Source organism: Haemaphysalis longicornis, unplaced genomic scaffold, assembly GCF_048455015.1.
Source record: "Haemaphysalis longicornis isolate Haplotype H1 unplaced genomic scaffold, Haemaphysalis longicornis Haplotype H1 scaffold_10, whole genome shotgun sequence".
Classification (NCBI taxonomy): domain Eukaryota; kingdom Metazoa; phylum Arthropoda; class Arachnida; order Ixodida; family Ixodidae; genus Haemaphysalis; species Haemaphysalis longicornis.
In genome coordinates this window covers 4,248,267-4,275,016 of record NW_027526204.1, presented here as the reverse complement: position 1 = coordinate 4,275,016, position 26,750 = coordinate 4,248,267, and the positions used below count along the sequence as shown (strand labels likewise).

The 26,750-nt window shown below is 52.5% G+C and overlaps 1 protein-coding gene across 6 annotated transcripts in view; it reads left to right on the top strand.

Annotated features, from left to right (window-relative positions):
* The window catches only part of Huwe1 (HECT, UBA and WWE domain containing E3 ubiquitin protein ligase 1), a 231,872-nt gene that overhangs the window by 137,214 nt on the left and 67,908 nt on the right, over positions 1-26,750 (top strand). For 2 of the 6 annotated variants that reach the window (XM_077688795.1, XM_077688794.1), the window contains exons 41-50: positions 3,959-4,027; positions 8,297-8,433; positions 9,307-9,397; positions 12,652-12,744; positions 13,018-13,255; positions 14,358-14,505; positions 14,582-14,705; positions 15,776-16,210; positions 19,632-19,775; positions 21,507-21,725. In XM_077688795.1, coding sequence (XP_077544921.1) covers positions 3,959-4,027; positions 8,297-8,433; positions 9,307-9,397; positions 12,652-12,744; positions 13,018-13,255; positions 14,358-14,505; positions 14,582-14,705; positions 15,776-16,210; positions 19,632-19,775; positions 21,507-21,725 — 1,698 coding nt within the window. Of the gene's footprint in view, positions 1-3,958; positions 4,028-8,296; positions 8,434-9,306; positions 9,398-12,651; positions 12,745-13,017; positions 13,256-14,357; positions 14,506-14,581; positions 14,706-15,775; positions 16,211-19,631; positions 19,776-21,506; positions 21,834-26,750 lie in introns of all 6 variants that reach the window. The other 4 variants (XM_077688791.1, XM_077688790.1, XM_077688792.1 and 1 more) reach the window with 3 other exon arrangements.

The following is a 26,750-nucleotide window of genomic DNA, read 5'->3' as shown; positions in this document are numbered from 1 at the left end:
TATGAGTAATAATTAGAGGTCATTAAGTTTTCAGAAAACTGTTCTTGTTATAATTAGATTAATTCTATCCAATCAACTATCTTTACAGGAATATAAATAGCTTCAGCATGCATGGCAGGTCTTAAGCTACACATCCATACCATTTATTTAAAAAAAAATTGAATAAAAAGTTCCTTAAAGGCCCGTAAGAAATTACTTAATTAGGCTCCAGTGTTTTATTTGTAACTCAAAAAATAATTCTACCACTTGAAAACTAATTACATATTTGAAATGAGGAAGACAAAACACATATGCACAGTGATTTTCATTATCACAGACCAATTAATAAAAAACTTCATTTCAAGACCCACGTCTCCCCTTAAATGGACTTGTCATTTTGTGAGTGGCGAAAAAATTTGGTGCGAATGGGCATGCTGCTACTGCGTTCCTGCCTGCCAGTCTGGCTACAGAGCAGCGGCGGCCGCCCGATGCCCTCCGATCTGCGGTGGCACGCCTCGCGGTAGACTTTGTCCCCGTACGAAACTTGGCCGGGAGTTTCATGGCCAGAGAAGCATTGAAGGACTCTGGCATTAACCTTCCCCCGTTGACAGCAATCCTCCTTATGGGGAGGGAGGTGCTGTTCCGAACGAACCGAATGTTTCGCCCTCTCGACACCTGTTCTTTCTCCCTCCCTTCTTTTATCTCCCGCTACAATCTCTTCTCTCTGTGCCGTTAGTTTCCGCTGGCTGCAGCTCGGGTGCCTCTAGCTTCCTTTTTTTTTTGTATTATACTTCTTGAATAAACCGCGGCAATCAAGCGGCAGGCTTCCCCCACTGCAGCGCACGTCGCACATCATTTTCCGAGCGCGGTAGAATCTGACGTGAGGGCGAAATCGTCGACGCAGGCGTGAAAATAACGCACGCGCAATGCCGACGCGCACGAATTGCATGCGGTTCACGCTGGAGTTCGTGTGCGTGCGTCGTGTCGGCAATGAGCGCGCGTTATTTTCACGCCCGTGTCGACGATTTCGCCCTTGCGTCAGTCAGATTCTACCCGACTCGGAAAATGATGCGCGACGCTCGCGGCAGTGGGGCCTGCCGACTTGCTCCATTGGGGAGGCGCGCTCTTCACGACAGCAGTTTGAAAGCGCTCGCAGCAGCTGGCTGGGCCACCTCCGCGGCGGATATTTGGCCCGGATGACATTTTACAGTGCAGTTTTCTCCCACACTGTCAACCCCTTTCCCGCATGAGCAATTTAGTTTACATCTTGAGCTGCGTTTTAACAAAAGGTTAGAAGCGGCCGCTGAAGCTACCTGCACCTCTTCACGGCAAGAGCCGACGCCATGTTGCCGCCGCCTGTCGCATGCGCGGCACATTTCCATTTTTTTCTCGTTTTCTGATGATACGAATTTTCGGGTGATACGAATATTTTTGCCGCCCCTTGAGATTCGTATGACCGAGATTCCACTGTATTTAATAATACAGTCAAACCTCAATGTAACAAAGTTGGCAAAATTCGTAATTTACCTCGCTACATTGAAATTTGCAGTTAAAATGAAGCGTTTACCACAAACACAAACAGGGCGCACATAAACGGCTAGCATACTGTCTCTGTTGGAGATTGATCGTCTACACGGGCATCAGCGGGAACCGCATGGGGTGTTTTCTACACGCACCTCGCAAGCCACAGGCACACTGAAGGAGCTGTGGAGACCAGAAGAGCAATGTGGATGGCTCCCAACCACAACAACCGGCTAAAATATAACCGGTCATGGCTGCAGTGGCCGCTTGTAACCGCTGGCTGAAACGCAGCACGAGGGGCCAACGAAGTTGGTCATGCAGGGAGAAAAAGCTGGTAATGTGGCCAAAATGTGCATATGCGGTGCTTAAAAAAGGTGCCCATCAAATGTCCTCCCCAGTGCTAAGCAGGCCAGCAGGCACCCCCGAGTGCTTCAAAGCTCCCGCCATGGGGTGCGCACCTCCCCGTTCCCCATTGGCAAAAGTCGTCGGGCTCCTCCCACTGCTGCGTGTGCAAGGCTTGTGAAGACCCAGAAATGCTTTGCTGTGCACTTGCGGCAATAAGGGAACCCAACAAGCATGAGCCAACTCGGAACAAGGGACAAAGCAGTGGCATGCGGAGGCACCAGGCGCAGTTTGTAGGCAAGGGGCAGCCCGAGTCGCTGTTAGCGCTCTATCTAGACCCCATTTCAACATCTTCGTCTCCCAAAATCTACTTCTACAACCAAAGTTTCGTGCCTAGTTGTCTATGCAACTTCGTTTCATCGAAATTTCGGCAAACGGGGCTTCATTACGCAGAGGGAGAAAATGCATGGTGTGCATACACTTGAGGTTACAAATAAATTATGCGGTTCGTTACATTGAAGTTCAAGGTTTGACTGTACAGCGTTCACACACTGTACACTTTGAAGGGGGGGGGGGGGGCACGAATAAATGACTGGTGCGCTTCAAAACAGTTTTCTTCTTTTCTTCCTCAATCCACACGTCGGTTGGTGTGCATGGTTTTGCTGTGACACGTGTATGCAGGTAATGGTTCACTTGGGACCGGGTGATATACAGATGCAAGTGTGGAGCTGGCAGTGGGAAACGCAGCGGGTATTGTTGGGCAAGGAGAAGCAAAACGTTTGAATTAGCACAGTGGAGCAGTTTGGATGCAGTGGCTTTAAAATGCACTGAAAACACAGCGGACCCGCCAAAATCGAGGAATTGGTTTTAATTGACCGGAAGTTTGAATTGCGGCGAGTCTGCTGTATTTGTAGCCTTTCGGAGCTGCTGCACTTTCAAGTACGCAATCCACCCCTTGCCTCTGTGTGACCCGCACTGCCGTGGTGCACCCAAAGGAGGGGGAAAAAATCCTTTTGCCTTATGGCAGGGCCCATCCCCCTGTGGCATTTTGCCTGCAATCTGGTCCCGTTCAGTGCTCTCTGACTTTGGCACTTCAGGCACACTGGCAGTGAGGGCAGGCTGTTGTTGTGTCCCCGGCTGTTCTGGCCAGCTGGAGCAGAGTCGGTGGCAGCTGTGGCTGTGGCACGCTCTGCTCGGTGCCACGTTCATTTCCTTACAACAGCCTGCTGCTCTAGTTTTTGTCATGAGTTGCAAAATGACAGTGCCCCCTTCTTGCACAAAATCTCGCTGTTAGTCTGTTCACGAAGGGGTTGTTCGCGGGCGCAGTGATTAGCCAAGCGGTATGGGTGTGGCCAGGGACGCGTGTCCGTGGATTCAGCCATCACAACCTGCCAGCTGAATGGGAACACGCGTTGGCAGGAAGGATTCCCGGGAACAGAGGAGTGTTTGCCGGCAGGGGCAGAGAACTTGAGATGGGCGTTTTCGTCTGCCCCCCTTCTTTTTGCCGAGAGCAGTTTGCATGTGTCGGCTGTGGGCTGCTGTGATGTGTCCACTGTGAGTTGCATGCTTGTCGAGCGTGCGTCCTCTTTCTTGCATCTCTGGGTGGGAGAGCCTGCAGCGGAGGTGGCTTTGAGTGTGGGGTATTCAGCTTTGGTGCCCTCGAGCACAGAACCTTGCGCGTGGCTGCTGCTTCCATGGAGAGAGGCATTTTGCCTGTGCAGTTGGTGGAGGCGGAGGTGCATTTAAGTGAGGAGCGTTGCCCAACAATGGGTCGGGAATTCTCCTGTGGCAGTGGAGCCAGCATGGGCTTTGCATCACTCAACCCACGCTGGTTCTTATTGGGTGGCAGGAACTGGCTATACTGAAGACAGTGCGAGGACAGGAAAGAAGGACTAAACACGAGTGCTCCCTGAGTGCCCCCTTTGGCAGTGCTTGAGGCAGCAGTCGGGCGCAGTGAGTGGGGTCCTTCATGGAGGGGCTCGGCCCCCGTGGAAGCGGCAGCAGCGGCAGGGCGCGTTGTTCTGGGGAGCAGGGTGGGGTGCTGTGTGTGCTGTGTGTCCCCTTGCGGGGCCTGTGGTCACCAGTGGCGGGTGTGTGTGTGTGTGTCGGTTTCCAGACGGCGGCCTGACGGGCCGGGCCGAGCTAGCGCTCAGGGTTGAGGTGCAAGAGGACTCGCAGCGCGACAGTGAGTGCCACCCGCCTCCTCCTCCTCCTCCTCTGTGTGTGCCGCCAAGGTGTGCGCCTGCCTGGCTGGAAGCGGCCCTGCTCGTCCCGCTGCAGGCCACTCGCTGGCCCCTTTGATCCCAAGGGTGCACAGGTCGGGATGGGCAGCAGAGACTGCACCAGGAAGGCACGGCTTTGGTGTGCAGCCTTCGAAGCTGTTCCCCCTCCCACCCCCGCCCCCCGAATGATTTTGAAGGTGGCAAGGACAAAAGTGAATAATGTTTGCATAACAGCCAAGCATTGGCCGGTGAACAGGCATTCCGGAGAGCCCAGGTGCAGTCCAGGGCATCGCTGTACACTTGATGCATTTAGCAGCGGGCAAGCTTTTTCAGCAGTGTGTCATGGCTCTGAAAACGGTGTGCCCATATGCACAGCCCCTTGATCACCATCACCCTCGAGAGACTGGCTGTGGGGGCCGCTTCCTCGGCTCTGGACGAAAGTAAACTCGGGGGGAGGGGGGGCGGGCTTCGAAGCCGCTGGCCTGAGTGTGTACAGGCTGGACAGAGGCGGCTGTCGTCGCTCACTCCTTACCTCTGTCTGGCGGGAAGGGGTGCGTGCTGGGGAAAAGGGGAGGGGTCCTCGTGAGTGGCCAACTGCCAAGTTGCTGCAGTGGAACCTCAGTAGCACTCTCGAGGGGCCGTGCGAAATTGTCGTATGGTCAGCGTACAGGTAAATGCTGCACTAGTTGACGGTCTTGCGCAACAGGTCGGGGGCTAAGAACTTATTTGAATCATTATATTTACCATGTGCTCGCGTAAGTTGTAAACCCCTAACTGAAGTCCCAAGTTTTATACAAAGGCCCCCCCCCCCCCCCCACCACCACCATTACCATGCACACAGCTTCTGCTCTGGCCCGCCAACCCGGTGTGCCGTGCGTTTTTTGGACATTGAGCTCCAGAAAAAAATGAAAAAAAAAATGGTGCTGTTATTGGACCGTGACAAACAAAGAAAACAAATGCACGCAGGCGCGTGTGGAAACCTTCACAAGGTCAGCCAAGAAAGAAAAATATGCAGGAGGAGATAGCAGCGAAGCTAGGGGCAACGAAAGGGAAAACGAAATGAACGATAGGAGGAGGCGTCGATGGAAGAAAAGGTGGGCAAGAAAGGAACGAAGGGACGACGTTGCTTCGAAACACAGTGATATGCAGTAACAGGAGGAAATGCCGGCAATAAACGATGGTGGGGTGATGCGGAGGTTGAAACAATGGGCAGAATCGAGCGGGCAACAAGAGCGGGAGTGCGGTCATCACTGGAGGCTATTGCACATGTGTGCTCACGTTCGTCAGCTTGATGGGAGCATCGAATGGCCAGTTCGCCGGCCACCTGGACTTGGTCTTGTCGCGGGTAGCTCATTGGCGCTTTGCTGCCGCCTGGGGACATTGAAGGTCCTGGCCTCCTGTACCCTGCTGCTTGCTCGAGTCTGTTCTGCAAGTGTTTGGGACCTTTTCACATCAAACGGGGGTTGAAGAGACACGGGAGGAAACAAGCAAGCTGGTAACAGAGGAAAGTCTCACTCACCTTCCCATGGCCATTTAGCGTTGATTCAGTGCTGGAAGGTGCCTGAATTGTTGAGAAATCACTAGCTAATCAAACGCTGGTTAGATGTGGTGCACACAGTGACTTCAGTTGCTGTTGCGATGCTTTACTGTGACACAAACAGTGGCTCATTCGCTGTGTGCGTCTTGATAAAGCGGACGCAAGTGAGGCAGCAGTGTGTAGTGGTATAGAAGCAACCGGATATAGTCAGGTTCAGCCAACCAGTTGTGCTTTTTCCAACTCCCATGGCTTTCGCAGCTCCAGACCACTGAAGAGACTTCCTTCATAGGACCAGGGATCAGTACTGACGCTTTGTGGAGGAACAATGTGTTGTCCTTTTGATGCCCCACAAATGTTGGCGCCAAACCAACTGCTCTTGCGTAGCTTGCAAGCTGCCTCGAAAAGCAGTACTGCCGCTCCAAGTATGGACGAGTGGCTACCATCCGGTGGTAGCCAGGAAAGCTGTTGCGCATGCCATGTGCAAGTTGCGCAGTGAAGCCAGTGGGGCGACGCCTACGTGAACGGTTTTGCTATCTTCTACCTTATTTTAAGGAACGCTACGCGCAAGAGTGGTATTCTAGTTCTCAGTGAGCTAATCTCAACGATCTAGAGCAACTTGTATATTTACTTCAGTGTCCCTTTAAGAAATAAAGGTGGGAAGTATGCCGGTTTATCCCTGCCAGCGTCCGTCGTATGAAGTGGACTGCGTGCACTTGAGCGTTGTATAATCGGGGGTTTTTGATGTTGTTTCTCTGGGTAGCTTGCCGCTACTGCGGTGATCCGTCGCAAGAAGCGGGTCGTCGTAAATCCAGGGGGCGCCTAGTCGGGGTGCCACTGTAGTCGCATCCGGGCATCTGGATGGTCAGGTCAGTGCTGCGAGCAGTGCGGCTACAGTGGCTAGAATAGGAAAGTGTGGTTAGTGGCATGCAGCGCCTGTGAGGCGCTTTGAAGCCGCCGATAGGGAATCGTTTACACGTCGCCTGCTGAGGTGCGATTGCCGCTTTGACCAGAGAGAAGCACCGCTTGTTTCCTGTGCCGTAGCAACTTTGAGGGTGCATTAGTGCCCCAAAAGCAGAGCCACAGTTGTGTGCCAGGCTGCTCTACGGTGTACAGGTCCTGCCAAAACAAACTGTCGTTTGGCATTCTGAAGGACATGCGCCTGTATTGGCGCAGTGGCGACGAGCAATACCACGTACTGAGAAGCGGCTCAAGGAAAACACCGATGTGTGCGAGCTACACTTCGGCGAACGGTAAATCTCCCGGCACATTGAACATACTGTGAACGGAAAAGTTGTCCCAATCTACAGGGGCAGGCCTCGATTGCTCCCGGAAGCTGTGTCCACGCAAATTCTCACTCTTCCAAAGTACCAGCTGAAACAACTTCCCGAGCAGGAAGTGTCAAGTGACAAGTGCGCCCGCAGCCCCACCCAGCAATCGTAACACTAAGGATGGCGACTCTCCTGTGAGTGCAGACTTTGAAGAGCCCCTATGCTCCTTTTCTGTCAAGAACTTGACCCTACCTTCGGCAACATGGGGGAAACCACACGCTGAGTGTTTCACCCTTCACAGCAGCTTACAGCGTGTGTTGCACTGCGCAGGATAAAGCCAAAGCCCGTACACATACCCTTCCAGACGTTGGAAGCAGTTACGAAGCACCTGCCACTCTCCCCCTCCATGACTATCAAATTCGTTTTGGTCTTCTAGCTGCACTTTTACGCGAAGGCGTTGAAAAAGAAGGCATGCCTCTTCGTGAAAGGAAGAAGCATGCACAATCGAGCAGCACAATCAAAGGTTGAAAACGAAGACAATTTGAGAAAAAATGCCTGAATTTGTTTACACATGCACACACAGAAAGAACTTAGCAGGGAAAGACGAGGCCCATGGAGCAAAGAAAGTTGATGGCTTCGAGCCTTCTTAATTTTGAACGAATCGTGAAAAATTCACCAAAAGGGAGCAGGGTTTGTTTGTTCGGGATGAGCATGTTGAAAATAAAATGAGTGTTTGCCAGTTACCAGTGCACAATTCTCTGGTTTGCATTTCACCAGTGTGAGAGCCAGCCGGCTATGTTCGGCTGCACGCCCAGTCGGGTGTAAACTTCGACTGTAGTTATTTACAAAATACGACATTCATTGTATCTCAATTTGCGCGAGCCCGTAGAAGAGCTAGCTATCAAAGGGGCTTTCTGGATGTGGGGATGCACGCGAATGCAATGGTACTCCACATTCTGCCGCCATCGCAGCGAACGGGATGATGATTAGAGGCCTGCCCTTTGTGTAAGCGTGCGACAGCGCCACCGGTAATTGAGTGGACACGGTCATCACAGCTTCCAGGTGCAGCCTGGCGGGGGAGGGGGGAGCCTGTGTGCAGAACCCTTCTGGCTTGTGTGTAGGGGTGCGGGGCTAGGCTCTCTTGGAGCAGGCCTGCATTCTTGCCTGTGCTCTCGCGGGACAGCTCTGGTCCATGTGAATGGGCCGTGTCCCCGTCGCAGCCATCACTTGCGCCCTGCCTGGTGAGCTGGATTTGAGGCTTCCGGGATTGCATTTGTGCCTCTGTGAATGGGACGCTGTCGCTTGTGACCCTGTGGCAGGGTGCTTATGAAGGCAGAGAACATGGCCGCAGCAGAGCGGCCTCTGGCCAGAGTGCCCGAGCGGGGGCCACTAACCCCTGCCCCCTTGTCCCCACCACCATTCCCCAGTGGAGGAAGTGCACCAGGAGACCACGGACTCCGAGAGCAACTCGGACTCTGGGCGCAGCGAGGACGAGGCCGAACAGGACGAAGAGAACGAGGACGAGGGCGACGAGGAGGCCGAGGATGAGGACGAGGACGAAGAGGTACCCCTGCTGTTGTTGGGTGTGAACGTTGGTGGGCCAGTTCGGGGGTGTGTTGTGCCAGAAAGAAAGTGGCAGCAATCTGGCCCCCTGGTCTCAAGGGGTCTTGTTGAAGGAATGCATTGGGCTGGGAGGTCATTGATGAGGTGGGTCATTTTCAATGCAAGCGATTTGTAAGCGAGCAACATCACGTGTGGCAGTGAACTGCGTCGGTGGGGCATCACGAGTGATGGGGGGTTATGGTGCATTCCGCTAAGTGGCGAAGAGTGTGCTCCGGCTGTGCCCTCTTGCCGGCACTGGGAGCCGATCAGTGACCCCGTGCTGGTGGAGGACACGAGTAGCGCTCGGTGCAGGGCTGGTTGGTAGTGCAGTGTGTGCATGTTCTTTCCAGTCGCTCGTTGTGTTACACTCGGTGCAATTCTCAAACGGGGAAGGACATAGCCTTGCACCAGCGCATTCACTGCTGCGGTTGCGTGCCATCTTGGGTGCCGCCAAGCAGCTAGCAACGCTGCGCCCCTGTTCGGCCTGGCATGGTTACTGGCAACAGCAGCAGGGGCAACATTTTCCCTTCCTGTTCCGGTTGCAACGAGCTTTTGAAAATTTGTCAAGGAAGTTTCTTTTTTTTCTTTTCTTCTTTTTTTGCAGCTGTACCTTTGCAATAACTTTAGGTAGTCCTTTAAAAAGAATAGTTGCGGTTCATGCAGCCATGGACAGCTGTTGAACTTGTTGACAAGCCACGCCAAGTATGCGAGGACCATGACAGCGCACTCATTGAGGCATGTCTCCCGTAGACACTAGCGCTCCAGTGCATTTCAGTGCCGCCGTTTCCACCTGGTACCCGGTGCGAGTTGGTTTCCCCCCCGTCATGGTGTGCAGGAGTACCAGGACCTGGAGGAGGCCCTTTTCCGCATGCAGGACCGGGACGACAACCTCTTCTTCCACTTCGAAGAGGTCTTCCCTTCATCCGGTCAGTCCTTGGCTTAGCTAGCTAGCTGGTACCTGGCTAGCTGGTACTGGCCACTGGCACTGGCCACACGGCCTACTGTAGGGCTCCACGCATCTTGAAGAGGCTCAGGAGTGCAGACGTGTCTTTATCGCAGCTGTACTGACTTTGTGTCCCCCTGCACACGGCGGGGGCCACATTTGTGAGTTCATTTGCGCTTACTTGCCACAAATAGAGTTCGTACAGCTCCTTTGGAGAAGACGTGCTCTTGTCAGGGGTGGAACTGCTGCGCCAATTGCGCCATTGTGCGCCAATTTGCCCTGCTGCGCCAAGCTGCGCAAAAACGGCAATTTGCGCGATTACTGTCCATTGAGAGCAAACAACGCCAAATTTAGCCGAGTCTTGTCGTGGTCCGATGGCTGCACAATAGACGCAGCTGCATCCACGCCGCATCAATAGCCACGGCAGTTCGGTACACTCGTGGTTCCCTGTGGAACGTTGTAATCGCCGCGACTTTCCCGGAAGGCTGTCACCAGCATGAGTAAAAGTACCTTGAACAGTTATCTAGGGGTATAACATGAGGCATAGCCTCAGGAATTTGCAGCTGCTCGAAGTAAGACGAATGACCCGTTCGCACATCCTTCGCATCAGTAGTTTTTTTTTTATTATTATATTGCGCGAGTGCGCAGTTACTGTGGTGATTGAAGTCTAATTTTTCGGGACCTGCATGAACCGAGAACTGCGAAGCCGCTGCGCGCGTGGGCTATTATAAGCGCATGCGCACGACGACGCAATCTTGCGCGCGAAGGGCTCTTCTACGATACTGAGCGCATGCGCACGCTCCTCTAGAGTGTTGCGGCGGCCGCTATCACTTTCCTTTCCGCTGTCGAGTGGGGGTAGTTCAAGAGCTGCGCGACACGTGCGCGTTAGCGTTCCTCGGTGGGAGTTTTCGGCGCGCACGAACCCTGAACTTACGGCCAGTAACAACATCTCCGCTGTTAATACCGGCCCTTTTGCATCAGAAGTTCATTTGAAGCCGACTTATTCGCGCTGCTTTAATGAAAGAAGTGGTGTGGAGCTAAAACAGTTGCGTGCAGCGCGCCACACAGCCGCCGTACTCATTCGCGCGCCGATGAGGCCCGACTCGACCGCGAAAGCGGGCGTCTTGATTGGATGCCGTGCCCACCTTCGCCTTCGCGTCTACCACGGAATGAGGCGTCGTGAAATCGCCATCTTCGTCCGCTGCCTGCCTATGATGCCTGCCTTCTCGGTCGACGCGGCGGCGGCAGCTTGCTGCGAATACGGCATCATATTGTACGGCGCCCGTCTTCGTGTTGGGGAATATCGATGCGAGACGATGCGTGCTTGGCGATCGCCGCGCGGCTAGGGCACGTTCAGGACGCCAGATTTTGCGGTTGCGGCGACGGAGGCAGCGGGGCGGCGCACTGCACGCGATTGGTTTAGCTCGAAACTACTTTAGCAAAAATAAAAAAAAAAGCGGCCACCGTTAATAACATATACCGTATAATGCGGAATATAGGTCGAGGCGGAATATAGGTCGACCCCCTTACCTTGTAGCCGAAAAATGCAAAAAAAAAATAATTAGGTACCAACAATTGTTTTATTGAGACTATAACTTGTTTCGTCTCAGATTACTCATTTAAAACTGTCTGAAGTGTCGTCGGACCACTGCTTCTGGCTCGCTGTCGTCCTCGTTGCAGTCCAGGGAATTGCTTATGCAGCACTTCTTAAACACTCGCAAGATGATGTCATCGTGAAGCGAGCGCAAAGCATGGGACACTCGTGTGCAGACCGGAACGACAGCCAGTCTGTGCAGGCGGTCAGCAAACGTCTTGGGGTATCCATTCGTAGAGACATCGCACGACGCTAGCGGACAAAATTTGCCCCTTTGTACAGCAGCACAGGTGCACAGAGCAGCGCCCATGAAACGAGGCCTTGCGAGCGTTGCATACTGAGAGGTGCCCCTTCAGCTAATGCCGCTAGTAACGCTTCTTTTGGTGATACCGAACTGGCGCAAGGCGGACACGTCATTGGCCTTGGAAAACCACCAACTTTTCTTTTAAATGCTGCTGTAAACTGGCGCCAAGTGCCTAAACTCATTTTGAGCAAGAAGAAAATTGCACGCACACATTCGCCGACAGCGAGAGAAGCAACAAAACAAAGATGGCGTCGCGTGCGATTGATGGTGGTGGCGATGGTGCCTTTGGGGTTTGGATGGGCTTCCCGGCCGCCAGATGACAACTGCCAGTGACTGCAATATAGGTCGAGGGGTGACTTTTCGGCAAATTTTTCTGTAAAAAATCTCGACCTATATTCCGCATTATACGGTAATAACCGTTAATAACACCTTTAATAACATCGTATTATACAAATAAAAGCCAAAAAGTCGCTACATTTAAAGGAATTGGCAAAAAGCAGGTTTCAGTCCCGAGTAAAGGGTAATATCAAGGTGCCAGCTCCTATTTGATTAATTGCGCTCCTTCTAAATAATTCTGCCAAATTCTATTTTTCATGCAGTTTTTGGATTAGTTGGTCTTAAAAGTGCGCTCAGCCGCATTGTTTAAGACCATCAGTGTGCTCCAAAAGTGCTCCAAAATAGCCCCTAAATTGCTCCAAACCTGCTCCAAAATGGGATTTTTGCTGCTCCAAAGCTGCTCCAAAATAAGACTTTTGCTGCTCCTGTGCCTGCTCCAAAAAGCTAGACCCTGCTTCCACCCCTGTCTTGTGCAGAAAGCGTTATTACAACTGGAGAGACAGGGCAGCAGACAATGGCGTACGGGGTGGGGAGAGAGGCAGGGTGACATGGAGCGAGAGGAGGGGGAGAGATGCTCTCAACTGCCGTGGGCATTTTCAGCTTTGCGTGAGGAGTGGTGTGTGGGCATTTCGCAGTTGAGGCACTTCATGGGTCATTTCTGTGCGCCATTTGTGGCAGCCCGGGGACGCGTTATTGGGGTTCCACTGTGTCGTCGAAGGCGTCGAGCATTAACACGCCCCTGGTGGCAGGAATAGGCGTTGCCTTTACCCAGTTGCTTGGAAAGGAAGTACATCATTGGGAATGGAAAATGCAAATGTGGCGGTTTTCTTTTTCCAAGGTTTCCCCTGCTGGTTAAGTGAAATGGTGTGCCATTTTGCGCAGCTCTGCCCATGTTACCTTGCGAACTAAGGCTCAGTGCAGTGAAACGAGTTGGCCCCGATAGCGGGTGTGGCACCTGTTGGGAGGACCCCCAGTTGACTCTGGCGGGGTTGGGGACACCCAGGCACATCGATCATGTTTGGGGGCTCGGAGGGCATCCGCACCTACCAGCTGCCCATGGTTCCCGACGAGAGCAACAACGGCGCCGAGACCACCAGTGAGTGCCTCCTCCGCCTGTGCTCGTTTCCTGACGGGCTCTCCGTTGGGCCACGTGTGCCAAGGTGTATTGATCGGGCTATTTGGCCAGATAGGCAGGCGTTGCCGTGCTGCGCAACACTGCTGCAGTGCAAAATTTGAAGCTGCCTTTGTTTCAAAAGGAGCTGGAATGGAGCTCAATGGAGCTCAACCACAGGCCCATTCTCTCGAGTGGCATCTCTGGTGCCAGAGCAGAGCTGGCCAAGTGCGTCCCTGAGGATGGCGCCCTGTGCAGGCCCGTCGATCCCGCCGCCCCCAGGCACGGTGGCGAGCACGCACCCGCTGCTGGTGCGCCACGGGGACCCCCAGGGGGGGGCTGGGGGCGCAGGCGGGGGTGCCGGGGGAGGCCCCTCCTCGCGGCTGCACCGCCGCACCCGGGGGTTCCGCGCCCAGGGGGCCGCCCACGGGGGCAGCAGCGGCACCTGGCACGTCTACGCCAACCGGCACCCCAACCCGCCCGCCATCCTGCAGAGGTGAGCGTTCCCGGCTCCGACAAGCGAGCAGTGTGCCGCTGTGATCCGTCGGTTTTCAGGCATGGAGATTCCTCATTTTCGAAATGGAGAAGCTTTCGAGCAAAACTGTGCTCCCAAATGAGCCTTTGAAAGAGCAGACGTGGAGAGGGCAGTCGAGCAGAACTTTGAGAAATCGAGGCTTCGACGGACGCCCGTCTGGTCGGGAAGGCACTGAAGTACATAATAAAGAATACGCCGACCACCAGAGAAAATAAAAGAATGACGTTTCGGCACCCCGAACGGGAGCCCTGTTCACACTAAAAGCAGAGACAGAAAGCTAAGAGTTTAAGTAGTATGAAGAACGTGACCTAAACACTAAGTGTCCACTAATGCCCTTGCGGAACATGCACAATCGTCTAACCATGAGATAGACTGGGGCAAGGCACGTGTTGTCGCCACCGAGAAGGACTTAGCCTCTAGGCTGTATCTTGAATCCATAATGATACAGACGAACAAAAACACCCCGAACCGCACTGACGGCAATCTTCCCCCTGCTTACGCAAGGTGTTTAGGTCACGTGCTTCATACTACTTCAAACTCTTAGCTTTCTGTCTCAGCTTTTAGTGTGAACAGGGCTCCCGTTCGGGGTGCCGAAGCGTCATTGTTTTATTTTCTCTGGTGGCCGGCGTATTCTTTATTTATGTACTTCAGAACTTTGAGAAACTGCCCTTGTATACAGGCGGTCATGTTGCTTCACAGCATGCCGTAATGGAATGTGGCATTTCTTTGCACGGATGGTTCCATTTCAGGCCACATATCATAGATGTGTCCTGAAATACCGAACACTGCCTGGAATAGTGTTCTCGGAAAGCCTATTTTACTGCAGTCGATCCCAGGTACAGTGTAGTCTCGATGATGCGAATTTCTGAGAAGCCCTGGCGAAATGGCATGGCTTGCAGTGGACAAAATTTCGGCTGTTAGAAACGGATTCTACTCGGTATGAAACTGCCAAGGGATGGCTGAACAGCGTGACGTGTGAGGTGCGCCCCGCTAGCCAGACCTGCTGCTGCAAGCAGGGCCGGCAGGAGTGTGGGGCCTGAGCGCGCGTCTGTTGCTGGGGCAGGCTGCTGGGCCCCAACACGGCCCAGGACATCCTGCAGCTGACGTCCACCTTCAACCCGGTGGCCTCGTCCACGGCCCAGACGCGGGTGGTGTTTGCCAACAGCGACTTCCGTATCCTCGCCACGGACGAGGACCTCTTTGAGATCCAGGTGAGGATGGCCGCTCCAGGTGAGGAGGAGAGGAGGAGGGCAGAGGAGGAGGACAGGGCGGTCGCTGTGCGTGCAGGACCCGGGCACCTTCGTGTCGAGCAGCGGCACGGGCACCCTGGCCAACATTCCCACGGCGCTGGTGCGCTGGACGGAGGAGTCGCGCGTCCTCGACGGCGACAGCATGCACGACTGCGTGGCCGGTGAGTGGCCTTGGTTCTCGCATGGCTCGCCAACAAGGGGCGGCTGCCCGGTTCAGCCTAGCCCACCCCCGGCAGGGTAGCTAAGGGGAAGGGCCGGGCTGTTTTGGACAGGCTGTGGTGGCACCTGCTCACCCAGGGGGTGTCAGTGGGGGTACAGGAACGCAGCAGTTGCGGTGCGGTGGGCGGTCAAGGGAATAGGGCTGGCTGAACATTGGGGGGGGAGCCTGGCCTGCGAGATGCCTGCATGGGGGCTTTAGAAGACAAGTAAAGCTGTAGACTGGGCTAGTTGGTAATTCATAGTGAACAAATGTAGCGCAGCAGAAACACAAGAGACGGATAGAATACTCGTATAGAGCGCTCTATACTCTGAATACTCGGATAGAGCGCTCGTCCGTGTGTATGCTATCCGTCTCTTGTGTTTCTGCTGCGCTACATTTGTTCACTTTAGAAGACACCCCTTGGTGGCATTGCACTGGGTCCCCACAGTCTGGTAGGGCACGTGGTGCAGGGCTCCACTGTTGGGGGCGCTTGTTCTGCACTGTGCAGTGGCCATCTAGCAATTGTTGTTATCCAGCTTGTGCCGCACTTTTCCCCCACACGTGGCGAGGAGAGTCCCCGGACCGCCTGCAAGCGACTCCCGTGCCAAACAATGAGTGTTGCCCTACATAGCCGTCCGTGTCCAACGTGCGCAAACTATAAACTGCGGCGTGAGCAGTGGGCCGAGGGTGGCGACAACGCTACAGGAAACGCTCGCCTGTGGAGGTGGTCGCTTGCGTCCTCCTTTGCGCCGAGCTGCGGTCGAGTGCCAGTAATGCACGCGGCAAGGGCGCAGAGTTGTGCTAGAGGTAGATCTGGGGCCAGTGTCCAGGCGAGCTGTGCTTCAGCGAGTGACGCCCCGGCACGTGGCAGGGCTCAGGAACTGGCTGCCGAGAAGATGCATGGGGCAGCGGGGCTGCAGGTTTGTGTGCCCAGTGAGGGGCACAAATGTCACCCCTGCCTGCTGCTGTGGCAACGCCCAGAGCTCTGTGGGAGACTGCTCGCCTGACTGGCTGTGCCCTCCCGCCGTGCAGGCCTGAAGCCGGCCATCCTGGAGGTCCTGGAGAAGCACCGGGACGAGGAGCTGGCCGAGCGGCGGGAGAAGCGGCGCCGGCTGCAGCAGCAGGAGGCCTCCTCCTCCCAGCCGGCGGCCTCCTCCTCGGCGGCCGGGCTGCCCCCCCTGGCCCCCGCGACGGTGCGTGCGGACGAGGACGAGGACGAGGGGGACCCCCAGCCGCCGCACGACGGCACCGAGCGCACGGTGACGCTGCTGGGGCCCTGGCCCTCCTCCACGGCGGCCACCCCGGCCTCGGACACCAGCCACCGCAACATTCCCCCCGCCGACCTGGAGGACGTCATGGCTGCCGCCTCCTCCCTGGCCGCCTACGCCTCCCCCCCGCAGCAGCAGGGGGCCCACACGGGGGCCGACCAGCCACCCGCGCCGCAGCAGCAGCCTGCGTCCGAGGCGGGTGAGCACCTCCTCGTTCGGCCGCTCCACATGCTGGTCTGTGGTGGTAGTCTCTGTCTCACAGTGGGCGGAGGTTGCTGGTCACTGAGCACATTCGGACGTCGGGGTTGGGAACGGTGGGTCACGACGACGACCCTTTGCTCCACACGCTCGCACCTCCTGCTCTCCCCCATCTCTCGGCACTTTGTAGCACTAGTTGCCCCTGACAGTGAACGGAGCCAGCCGGTGGCATTTTTGTAAACGCACTGTAAAACGTTGGGGAATACGTGCGGTTCTTGGGGCAACCTAGCCAGGGCTGTGGCGTAGGCCACCGCACTAGCTCCCAGTGTGTCAGCCACGCGGTCTCCCGCACCTATGGCGGCCCAGCGAGGTTCGCTGATATGTGAACGTAGTAGACAGTAGTGGCGAAGAACAGCCATTTATCTGGCAACTCCCAAAGCATGCGAGGACAAGGCTCGACGGCGTTTGCGAATCGCGCCATCCTGGTCGTGATCACGAACAGGAGGCAGGCACTCGCAGCACGTGACACAGTCCCCAACTGAGATGCATGGTCCGCTGACACCTTGCTGTTCCGCCAAAGTTCCCCAGACCAGATCTTGGATCAGACCCTCTCTTGGTATTTTTGGCACACACGTTCGCGCAGCTAGCGTGCCTATGCAGCGCGCAGACCAGTGGTGCCATCTCTCGGGGGCACCGGGGAACCAGCGTCTCTCCCCGAAGCGCGCACTGGCTCGGGGGCGCAAGTCGTGGTTCTCCACCACTCCCACATAATATCACGAGTATGAGGAAGTATTTGACAAAATTGAATAGCAAAATTTATCAATTCTGACTACTTTGAGAGAGAAAGAAGGCACTGACCCAGTAATGAAAAAGAAAAACGTGCACGGGAGCCTTGTTCTCTCAAGTTTTTCTTTTTCATTACTGGGTCAGTGCCCTCTCTCTCTCTCTCAAATGTACCCTCCCGACCAGACGGGCACCCGTCAAATCCTTGACTAGAATTTTGGCTACACTTCCTTGCATTGAAGTTGCAATTACTGAATCAGTTTTAGACCAGTTCACTGCACACATCTGTGTGTGACTAATAAGTGAACAAAGTTTCATTTGAAATTACAGTAGAACCTGATTGGCACGTTCCCAGTTCATAAATTGCCTAACTACGACCGGATGATACATTTTACGGGGAACAAAAAAAAAAACATGCTGATGTGCGTGCGGACCAAGCCTCAATGCACATGGTAAAACAAGCCAGCACTGAGGGGTGGTCGGGCCGCCTGGGTCCCCGTGGCAGCTTTCCCGCAGTGCTGGGCTTGCCGGAGTCGCTTGGTGACGCGGCTGCCTTTAGCCAGACGTTGGAACGGGCGAAACGCTAACCCTGGAAGAAATTGTGGCGGAATTGGGCGGAAGATGGAAGAGGTGGCGTCCGCTGTGGCCGCAGTCGGCTCGGAGGAGGTGCGGAGTTACTTTCGCGCAAAGGACGACCCCAGTGTGGACAGAAGTCTGCAATGTTTAGAAAAGGAGCTCTTGCTCTCAAAGGGCCACAGCATGCGCCAGCGGACGTTGACAGACATGTACAATTGGGAAAAGGCCATTAAAAGCTCTTGTTCGTCTCTGGATTGCTTTTTTTTTTAACTGCAGCAGATCATACATTTTTTTTTTGCATAGGATGTTTCTCCCTCACATGTTTTTTTTGTAACGTATCAACGAGGTTCTACTGTATTTATTCTGACAAGTTATCATAATTTGTGTAGCACAGCACTGTTTTGAGGAAAATGTAAATTATGTACGTAAGTAAAGGAATATTGGAATTCTACAATTTATACGTTAAGACAGTACGAAATATGGAAAATAACAAATGCAGTCGATCCCGCATATATCGAACCCAGATATATCGAATTATTGCATTTATCGAACAGTCCAAACATCCCCTTGGAAACCCTATGCAAAAGAAAATATTTTATACAGTCGAACCCCGCTACAACGAACGCCGCTTCAACGAAATTTCCGCTTCAACGAAATATTTCCAATTCCCCGTCAGCTAGCCATAGAAGTCAATGCAACAAAGTCCTCGCCACAACGAACCATTTGTCAGGCTTGCTTTCGTTTCAACGAAATTTTCGATGATTTGGGCTGGGTTTGAACAATTATTTGACAATAAAATAAGCATAGCGCCAGCTATCTGTAACTTTTTATACATTCAGGACGATTAGTTTCACCGAAAATGCGCGTTGCGACCACACCGCCACCCAAAACAAAACAAAAAATAACTCATAGGTGCACGCCATTGCTTGGTGGTGATAACGATGTGGCTGGCCGTCTTTACACGAGGCGCAGGCCCGCTTCGCCAAGGCGGAGCCCCAGAGCTACAGCCAATCCGTATCCAGTTGAAATTGCATGAATGTGCTCCGCTGCTGGCGCGGTGCCGTCATGTATGCGTTGTGAGCAGCTGTCCTTGCCATTTTCCTTTTACCATTCTTCATAGCCAAGAGCGAAAATCATGTTTGCGCATTTGGTCTTGAAGCCTAGTCATCCTATCTTAGTCGCGAGCGCGCGGTCCTGTTAAATGCAAGCGCGCGCGTCTTGCCTGCCAAGGTCAGTAGCTGCCGTGCCCTGTCAGAGGATAAGATAACGGCACTGCTCCTGCCACAAGCGAGAGGGGGGCTTCCCATGGCCTAGCAGCTATCTGAAAGTAATCAGCTCGGTGGACAGCGATACGTTTTGCGCCTGCATATCTTCACCGCCCTCCGTAACGCGTTCTTTGGGTGGTGAAAAAACAGATAACCATTGGTATGTTTGTTATCCGAATAAACATGAGTTATTGCGCGTCACTCCTTTTTCTAAACATTGTATTATGCTGCCAATGTTGCGGAAACGCACGGGGCTATTTTTCTGGCCTTTCTGTGGTGTGTTGGGGCAGATTTCACCTCAACGAATTTTCGCTTCAACGAAATTTTTCGCACATCCCGTCAATTTCGTTGTAGCGGGATTCGACTGTATATCGAACTATTTTGCGATCCCCTTAGAGTTTGATATATCCGGGATATAAAGGAAATGACGCTGATTTTTGACGCCTCCTAGTGCAGTGATCATGGCGGGAAGATGATGTTTTTATGTAATGTGGGGCACTCTGGACGCACAGTTCCTCGCAAGAACCCTGACCTGTGGAGAGAGCCATGGGCTGCAGTCTTGTTGTTGGGTGGTGGGCTGGATGGGGGGGCCCAGTGAAGCTGGGTGGGCACTGTGTAGGGCAGCCAGTTTCGCCGGTGATTTCGCAGATGTGGGTTCACAGGGTCTCAAACCGGAAAGCGTGGCCTCTTCTGCCATCACTGCCTCTGTCCTTCCCATCTTCCTCCTCCGGGTGTCTAGGCCCCGCGGAACACCGTGGGGCCACCACCTTCACGACATGCCGTTCTCCTCGTGCCCAGTGTCCGGCGAGCCCTGCCTGGCAGGCACGGAGCGGCTGGCGGCCTCCATTGTGGAGCGGGTGCTGGGGCCCGCCCTGTCCATGACCGCTGGCGCCGAGCCGGCCACCCCTGCCGCTTCGGCCCTCCCGCCGCCCCCGCAGCAGGGTGAGTTGTGTCTGGGCTGAGCCTCTGGGGCAGGAAAAAGTGGGAAGGCCTTGGTGTGGCAGGGTCGCTGAAATTCGAATTTCTCGTGGGAACAGTGCAGTGTGGCTACGCTGAGATGCGAGCACACGAAAATGATGCAGCCTGTGCAGGTCAGTGAGCCTGCCACGACAGTTGTTTTAATGCGAGTGTTTTGCTGAAACCTGTCTGGTGACTGGTCAGGATGACGTAAAAAGGAAGGACACTGACCAAGTAAAGCCCTTCGTGCGTCAAGAGAAAAAGAAATGTTTCGCCTCCACTACGAAGCCTGGAACACGAGCGCTGCTTGTATATCCGAGGGTTCCAAAAAAGGGGGGTGCACTTTCCAGCTTCTTTGTTTGCTCAGTGAATTGTGCCATGGATTGTGTGTGCGTGCTGGGGCAGAGCACTTGGTGCTGCTCCCTGCTCCTCAGCAGCCGGTCAGTGCTGCTGCAGCGGCTGCCTGAAAGGAGCCATGAAGAGAAAATGCAAGTTGGTTTTATTCGAAAGATTTCGTGTTTTATAGTGCCCCCAGCGCTTGTCCGGATACAAACGGTGCTTTATGCACTGAGAAATTAAACAATTCAGGTTAAAATTTTGATTTTCCCGCTCAATCGTGCGTTTTCGTGGTCTCAAATGACATCACAGGAACCGACCGCTCTGCAGCCTAGAGTACTTTCATTCACGCATCCGCCGTACAGGGTAGAGACACGTATACGCTGGCGCCGCCATTTTCGGTTGCTCGCTCGCCGCCGAAGCAAGTCATTGTGTCAAAACCGCGCTAAAATTATCGCCGCAACGCGGTTTACTGAAGAAGTTTGAATAATATTGTCTGTTTCGCGTTGCTAGGTCTCGTGGGAAACGAAAAGAATAACGCGTTGAGCCCGTTGGACCAATTGCGGCGGCACGGGACCGTTCAAAGGTTGTCTCCACCCTGTACAGCGGTGTTGGTTTGTTCCCGCGTTTCTTTACGTTCCGTAACCTAGATGGCGCCACCATACCGTGGCAAGCATTTGGTTTGTTTTTGCCCGCATTTAAACCTGGCTTGTTTTTGTTCTGGGAGAAAATATTCGTTCCCTGAAACAGTGCTCGCTCGACAAATGGGGTCACGTAAGACACCGTTGCTTGCGTCAATCGGCCAGTGTCGTCTGAGACAACCCCAAGCCCCGTAGTGCTGTGCAGCAGCTAAACCAAGCATGCTGTGCGCAGTACGAACAGCAGAACGCATCAGTACTTCTATGTTTACATGTGCTTTCGTAACTTCCACTGTTTGTCCCATCATTCTTATTGCTTTGTAAAGAATGTGCCCTAAATTTAAGCGCAAATCGCTCGTTCGTCTAGTTTGTAAGCTCTACCTAATTTGCGTCTGCTTCTGCCAGCCTCCGCCAATGGCAGAGCTTAGCCCACGTGACATCACAGGTTCTGTTGCGGGAAATGAGCTGGTGGGTCGCATGACCATTCCCGTTTTTCCTAATTATGTAGCTTATTTGAGCGAAGTTTACGTTAAAAGTGGTGTCAGTATGATTCTAACGAGACAATCTTTTGAATGAACCAAACTTGTGTTTTCTCTTCATGGCTCCTTTAAGTTGGCCGACGTAGGGGTGGTTGCAATCTGCAAAGGTTGTCTCGTGTCTCCCTGCCTCCCCCGAGTGTGTGGCTGTTGTCGGCCAGGTTCCCGCAAGTGCAAGCGGGGTGGCGCCCTCCTCTGCTCTGCAGGGGGCCCCCCCATGAGCTGGCTGGAGGGCCTGGGCAGCACGGCCCTGTCAGCAGTGACCAGCGCCCTGCAGCAGTCGAGCAGCTGCACGGGGGCCCTGTTCTCGGGCCAGGCCTGCCCCCCCATGGACACCTCGGACGAGGACCCGCAGGCCGCCTCCTCTGCCCTGCCGGCCGCCCCGGCCAGCAGCAGAGCGGCTGCGCCCTCCGAGGACTTGGAAGGTGCGTCTTCCCCCCCTCCCCCCCTCGGGCTGCTGCCCCCCTCACGCCCGACTCCCCCTGCAGACGCCCAGAACCTGAGCACGGACGAGGGCGACACCACGTCTCCAGGTGAGCCCCTGGCACTGGCTGCGCTCTGGGGAACTTGTCAAGCTCCTCATTTTACCTCGCTCAAATACACACGCTTTCAATCGTTTATCCGGGTGATAAGGCAGTACAATTAAACCTTGATATAACGAAGTCGTTCTTGGGGCCGCAAATTTCGTAACATCGAGAATTTCGTAAAACCGAGGTTTCGATTTTACAGTTCATTTAAGGGGGGACGCGGGGATCAGATGGCGAAAAGTGACCAAAAAATCGTTTTTTCGGAAGTCACATTTTCGGATTGCACGTTTTATATTCTATGCGTCTGCAAAGTTTCCCCGTCGAAAACGATCGCGAAGTGCCAAAGAAAAATATTTACGTCAGCTGAGGTGACAAATTATTTCCGCAAAATGACGAAAAAACGGCAATTTTCGCAGCGCTGTATCTCCGGAACGACGGCACCGGGCGCCGCCATCTTGGTCGCGTTAGATTGGCAGAGTCTTCAACTTCCGATTTCCTGTCGCTGCTTTCATTGTCGCTCATTCACAAACGCACAAACGGCAGAAAATGAGAGACGGTGAAACGAAGCAACCGATAGAATCTAACACGCGATTGGCTCTCCGGCCGCGTTAGCTAAGACGGCTCTCCGGATTGGGTGCCGCCATGGCCACAACAAGATGGCCGCCGGGCGTTTCGGCTGACGCGCAGTTCGCACGCACTCCGTGTCGCTCGGTTTCGCGGTCGGCTCGGTTCCCGTTCAGTGGTTTCATGCTTTGCGATTCCGTACAGTGACGCTATCGTTATCGCGGCGATAATGCTTGAGATCGTGCGCCAGATAGGGAAGTGCGCGGCTCGAAAGACGCATCGAAAACGTGCCCGCGACATCGCCGTGGTGCGTCCTTGAGTGGGAAACTCGGTGCGTCCGTGTACAATTGGTGTTCGTGAAGTGAACTTTTGGACGCATTGCCGTGTTATAAAACGCTTAGTTATTGCTGTGTTTTACAGCGAGCTCGCGAGCTTCAGGAATGGAATGACCGGCTCGCCAGAAGTTGCGGCGCGCGCTGCATTGGCGCGACGTGTTCGGGCAGCGGCCGATAGCGGGATCGGTTGCTATTGCGCGCGAGTAGTAATAATTGATGTACGCAAAGTGTAATTTAATGGCAAAAGTAAAGTTGCTAAACATAGTAAGGTTACCTAAATTACGATCGTGGTGAACGTGCGCGTCGGGGATTGTAGGGAAGGGGGGGGGGGGTGCAATGAACCACGTTACCCGGCTTATTTGAGAAACTTTTTCCGTGGCTCTAAACTAGTTCGTACAACCAAGTCTGGGATTACACAATTATATTTTCAGTATTAAATTAATTAGAGAAGATGCCGTAATGTTACAGCGTTTAAAAAAATTTTAATGTCACTATTTTTTTCTATTTTTGCAATGTTTGCAATTATAATGTCCATTTTGCAATGCTTTTTTCGCCTGAAGAAGAGCATGGCATTTTTATAATATTAATGTTGTAATTATGTAAAACAAATGTATATTCTGCCTTCAAATAGCTCATCTTATGCGTGTGATGCCCTGATATAATTTTTGACACTGAACAGCCTCATGTACTAAGCTGTAGCTTCATCAAGGTTATGACACCCAGAAATAAGCTGAAAGTCTGCTGGCACATTAATAAAAAAAAACCATGCCTTACTCTTCATTTTGGAGACAGCTATGCATTAGGCATACATGAAGTAAAATATAGGTACCCTAGTAGCCCATAGTAAACTTTTTGGTACACTCTGCGTAAAACTGGTGCTTCTGCCATCTAAAGGCCTACACATAGAAACCTCCAATGAGCCAGGAAGGCATCCCAGATGCACCAAATCAAAGGGCAAAGGTATGCGAGGTTGTCCCCAAGCAACGACAGCAAGGACTATGCTGCTGGTGCAGTTTGAAAATTGTGACATCATCGTAAACTTTAAGAGCCGTTTTCTCAAAAGTGCATTTTACGAGTTCTTCGTTGCTCGTGGAAAGGATAGCGTGGCAATCACTGGGCAGATTTTGACCCTGTCTGTTTTATTTCGATCCTTGAAGAGTTCTGCAGGGCGAGACAGTCTTGGATTTTCATTTTAGGGCCTCGTTATTTTTTAATGTGGAATTTATGGCTAGGTCAATTATGTCCTATAGGTTACAAGTGAAATTATTCTTTTCTGTAAAAAAAATGAAGGGTGTAAAAAAAATTTGAAGACTGTCTTGCCCTGTAGTGTTCTTTTGACTATAATTGAGAAGTATTCAGAACTTCCTAGCATGTGTCAATACCTTGCTAGGCTTTTCACGAGCGGGCAACATGTAAACCTCTGTAACACAAGAACTACTGAAGGTATCATCATGAAATTTTAAATTTCACCATTTGGAGTGCTTTCCAATGTGCTTGCCGAATTTCATCACTCTGCGCCAAAAAACAAAAAAGTTCACTCCGATCCCCACGTCCCCCCTTAAAGGGGGACGTGGCTTTCAAAATCAACTTTTTTTATTTCTTTGTGGATTTTGATGAAAATTGGCACAGCAACTGGAAATGCTTCCGTGATAACACCATAAAAATTTCAAGCTAATATTCTGAAAACTTTTTTATGTATTAAATTTTCTTTCTGTTCCGCTTGTACCGAGCTTGAGTGGCTTATAAAACATGATAGAAAATTTGTTCGAAGTGCTTTGCATTCCCAAATGAATGGACGAGGTCGTGACAGTTTTAGAATTTTTTTTTTACAACACAATGTTTTTTAGTTTTCATTTTTTTAGAGGTTAATGTGCAATAGGCATGTTGACTGTGAACGATTATGTGAATAAAAAAATCACAAAAAACAAATCTGGAAAACCAAGAGTGTCACGACCTGAACTGTTCATCAAGGAATGTAATGCAAGAATGGGAATCAAAATTGACCCAGTGGTCACGAAGAAATCCCTGGTACAAGCGACACAGGTGACAAAAAAAACTGTTTTGAGAAAACGGCTTCCGAAGTTGCAATATAGATTTCACTTATCAAAAGTCGTCACGGTTGTAGCCTTTCATGTCCTTTTGAACATGGGGCTTCTGGAATGCCTTGCCTTGAAATTGGAGTGCCTTTCACAGCCTTTCTCTTTCCAGAAAATATCATTTTCAGCTCCTCTGTGAAGAGTACATACCCCACTTTGCAGATCAAATGAAGGGGGAGATGGGTTTCAATGGGCTTTCAATGCAAAGTAGATTAGCTGGTTGGCTGTATCGCACTGAACAGCCTCCTTTTGCAGTGTTGTCACCATGGCAACAAGTTAAGCATTTTTTTTTTACTTAAATTTGAACATTTTTGGCTTTTTTTTATGTTTTATCATCCTGCCTGGCACAGCAACTTAGTACTCATACGTGCAGGTGTTCATTGCCAAAAGTTTGCATACCACAAGGATGAAAATGAGCTACTTTGAAGCTTGGTAGAGTATTCTGCATAACTCCCAACTTCAATGCAAGAGCATATTTTTTTACTACTTTTGACATTCAAGGCATCCAATATTTCTCGCAGCACAGCCAGTATGCCCTGAGCAATGGAATCAATAATTTCACTAAAAAATCACTGTTAAATGCTGCGACAAACGTACATTTTTAATGCAGAGAACATATTTTTATTCCTATATTACTAACTCAAACCTGTTTGCATGAAAATTACAAGTGCACGGGAAACGTTGCGCAAGAAAGGCGATATGGCTCGCGCGCATCTTAGCGCACGCTTACCGCGACATATCGAACTTTGATTACAGCTGATATGGCTGGTCAGGTCGCTTTTAAGATTAAATCTAACGTCGCAGGCATTAATTACAACTACTGGCGTTCAATCGTAACCGGTTGCCCAGTCATGTGCTGCCCCAATGCGCGTCGGCAATGCCGTGCGCGCCGCAGCGTTTGACGCGTCGACCGTTTCTTTCTCAAGGCTAGCGAGCCCACAGTCAAAACACAGCAATAACTAAGCGTGTAAACATCGCAAACCCGACCAAAAGTTCACTTCACGAACCGCTATTGCAAGCGCGCACACCGCGTCACCCTCCGGGGTCTGGCGACGGTAGAGTCACGCGCACCACGAAGCGTTCGATGACCTCCTCCTTTCGAGCCACACAACTTCCCGTAATCTGGCTCGTTATCTCCGGCATTCCCACCGCGATAACGTCCGTGTTGAATGCCATAGATTGAACAGAAACTCGGCCGAGCGAAGCGGCGAAAATGAACTCAAACCGCTCGCTACGCAGCTCAGGCGGCCGCCATCTTGCATTGCGCCCGTGACATCCAATCAGGAGGGTCGGTGTTCCGCGCCCCGACCGAGGACCAATAGCGCTTCAGCATCTATTTCTAGCTTCGTTTGTGCGTCGTTTCTTTTCTGCCGTTTGTGCGTTCGTGAATGAACAAAGATAAAAGAGACGAGCAGAACCGGAAAGACGATCGCTCGGCCGATCTAACCATATCAAAATGGCCGCGCCCGGTGGCACCGGTGCGGAGATAGAGCGCTCCGAAAATTGCCGTTTTTTCGCCCTTTTGCGCTGATAGTTTGTCACCGCGCCTGACAAAAGTATTTTTTTATGCCACTTTGCGACGCTTTTCAGCCTAAAAACTTTGCAGATGCATAGAATAGGAAACATAGAAGCCGAATATGTGGGTTTCAAAAAAACGATGTTTTGGTCATTTTTCCGAAGTTGAAAGCCGCGTCCCCCCTTAAGGGGGTACACGGGTCTTAGAATGGTCAAAAATGGCCAAAATATCGATTTTGAGAAAATCCAATTTTTGGAATTATTGCACCTTCAAGCACCTGCCTTCAATATATCAACGCGAAATTCCATCGGGAAATGCTCTCGGGGGCCCGAAACGCCTCGGGGGCCACGAAATGCCCCGAATTGGGCAAAAGTTGCTTCAAATTCCCGCGCGCCCCGCGAGCAATGCAGCC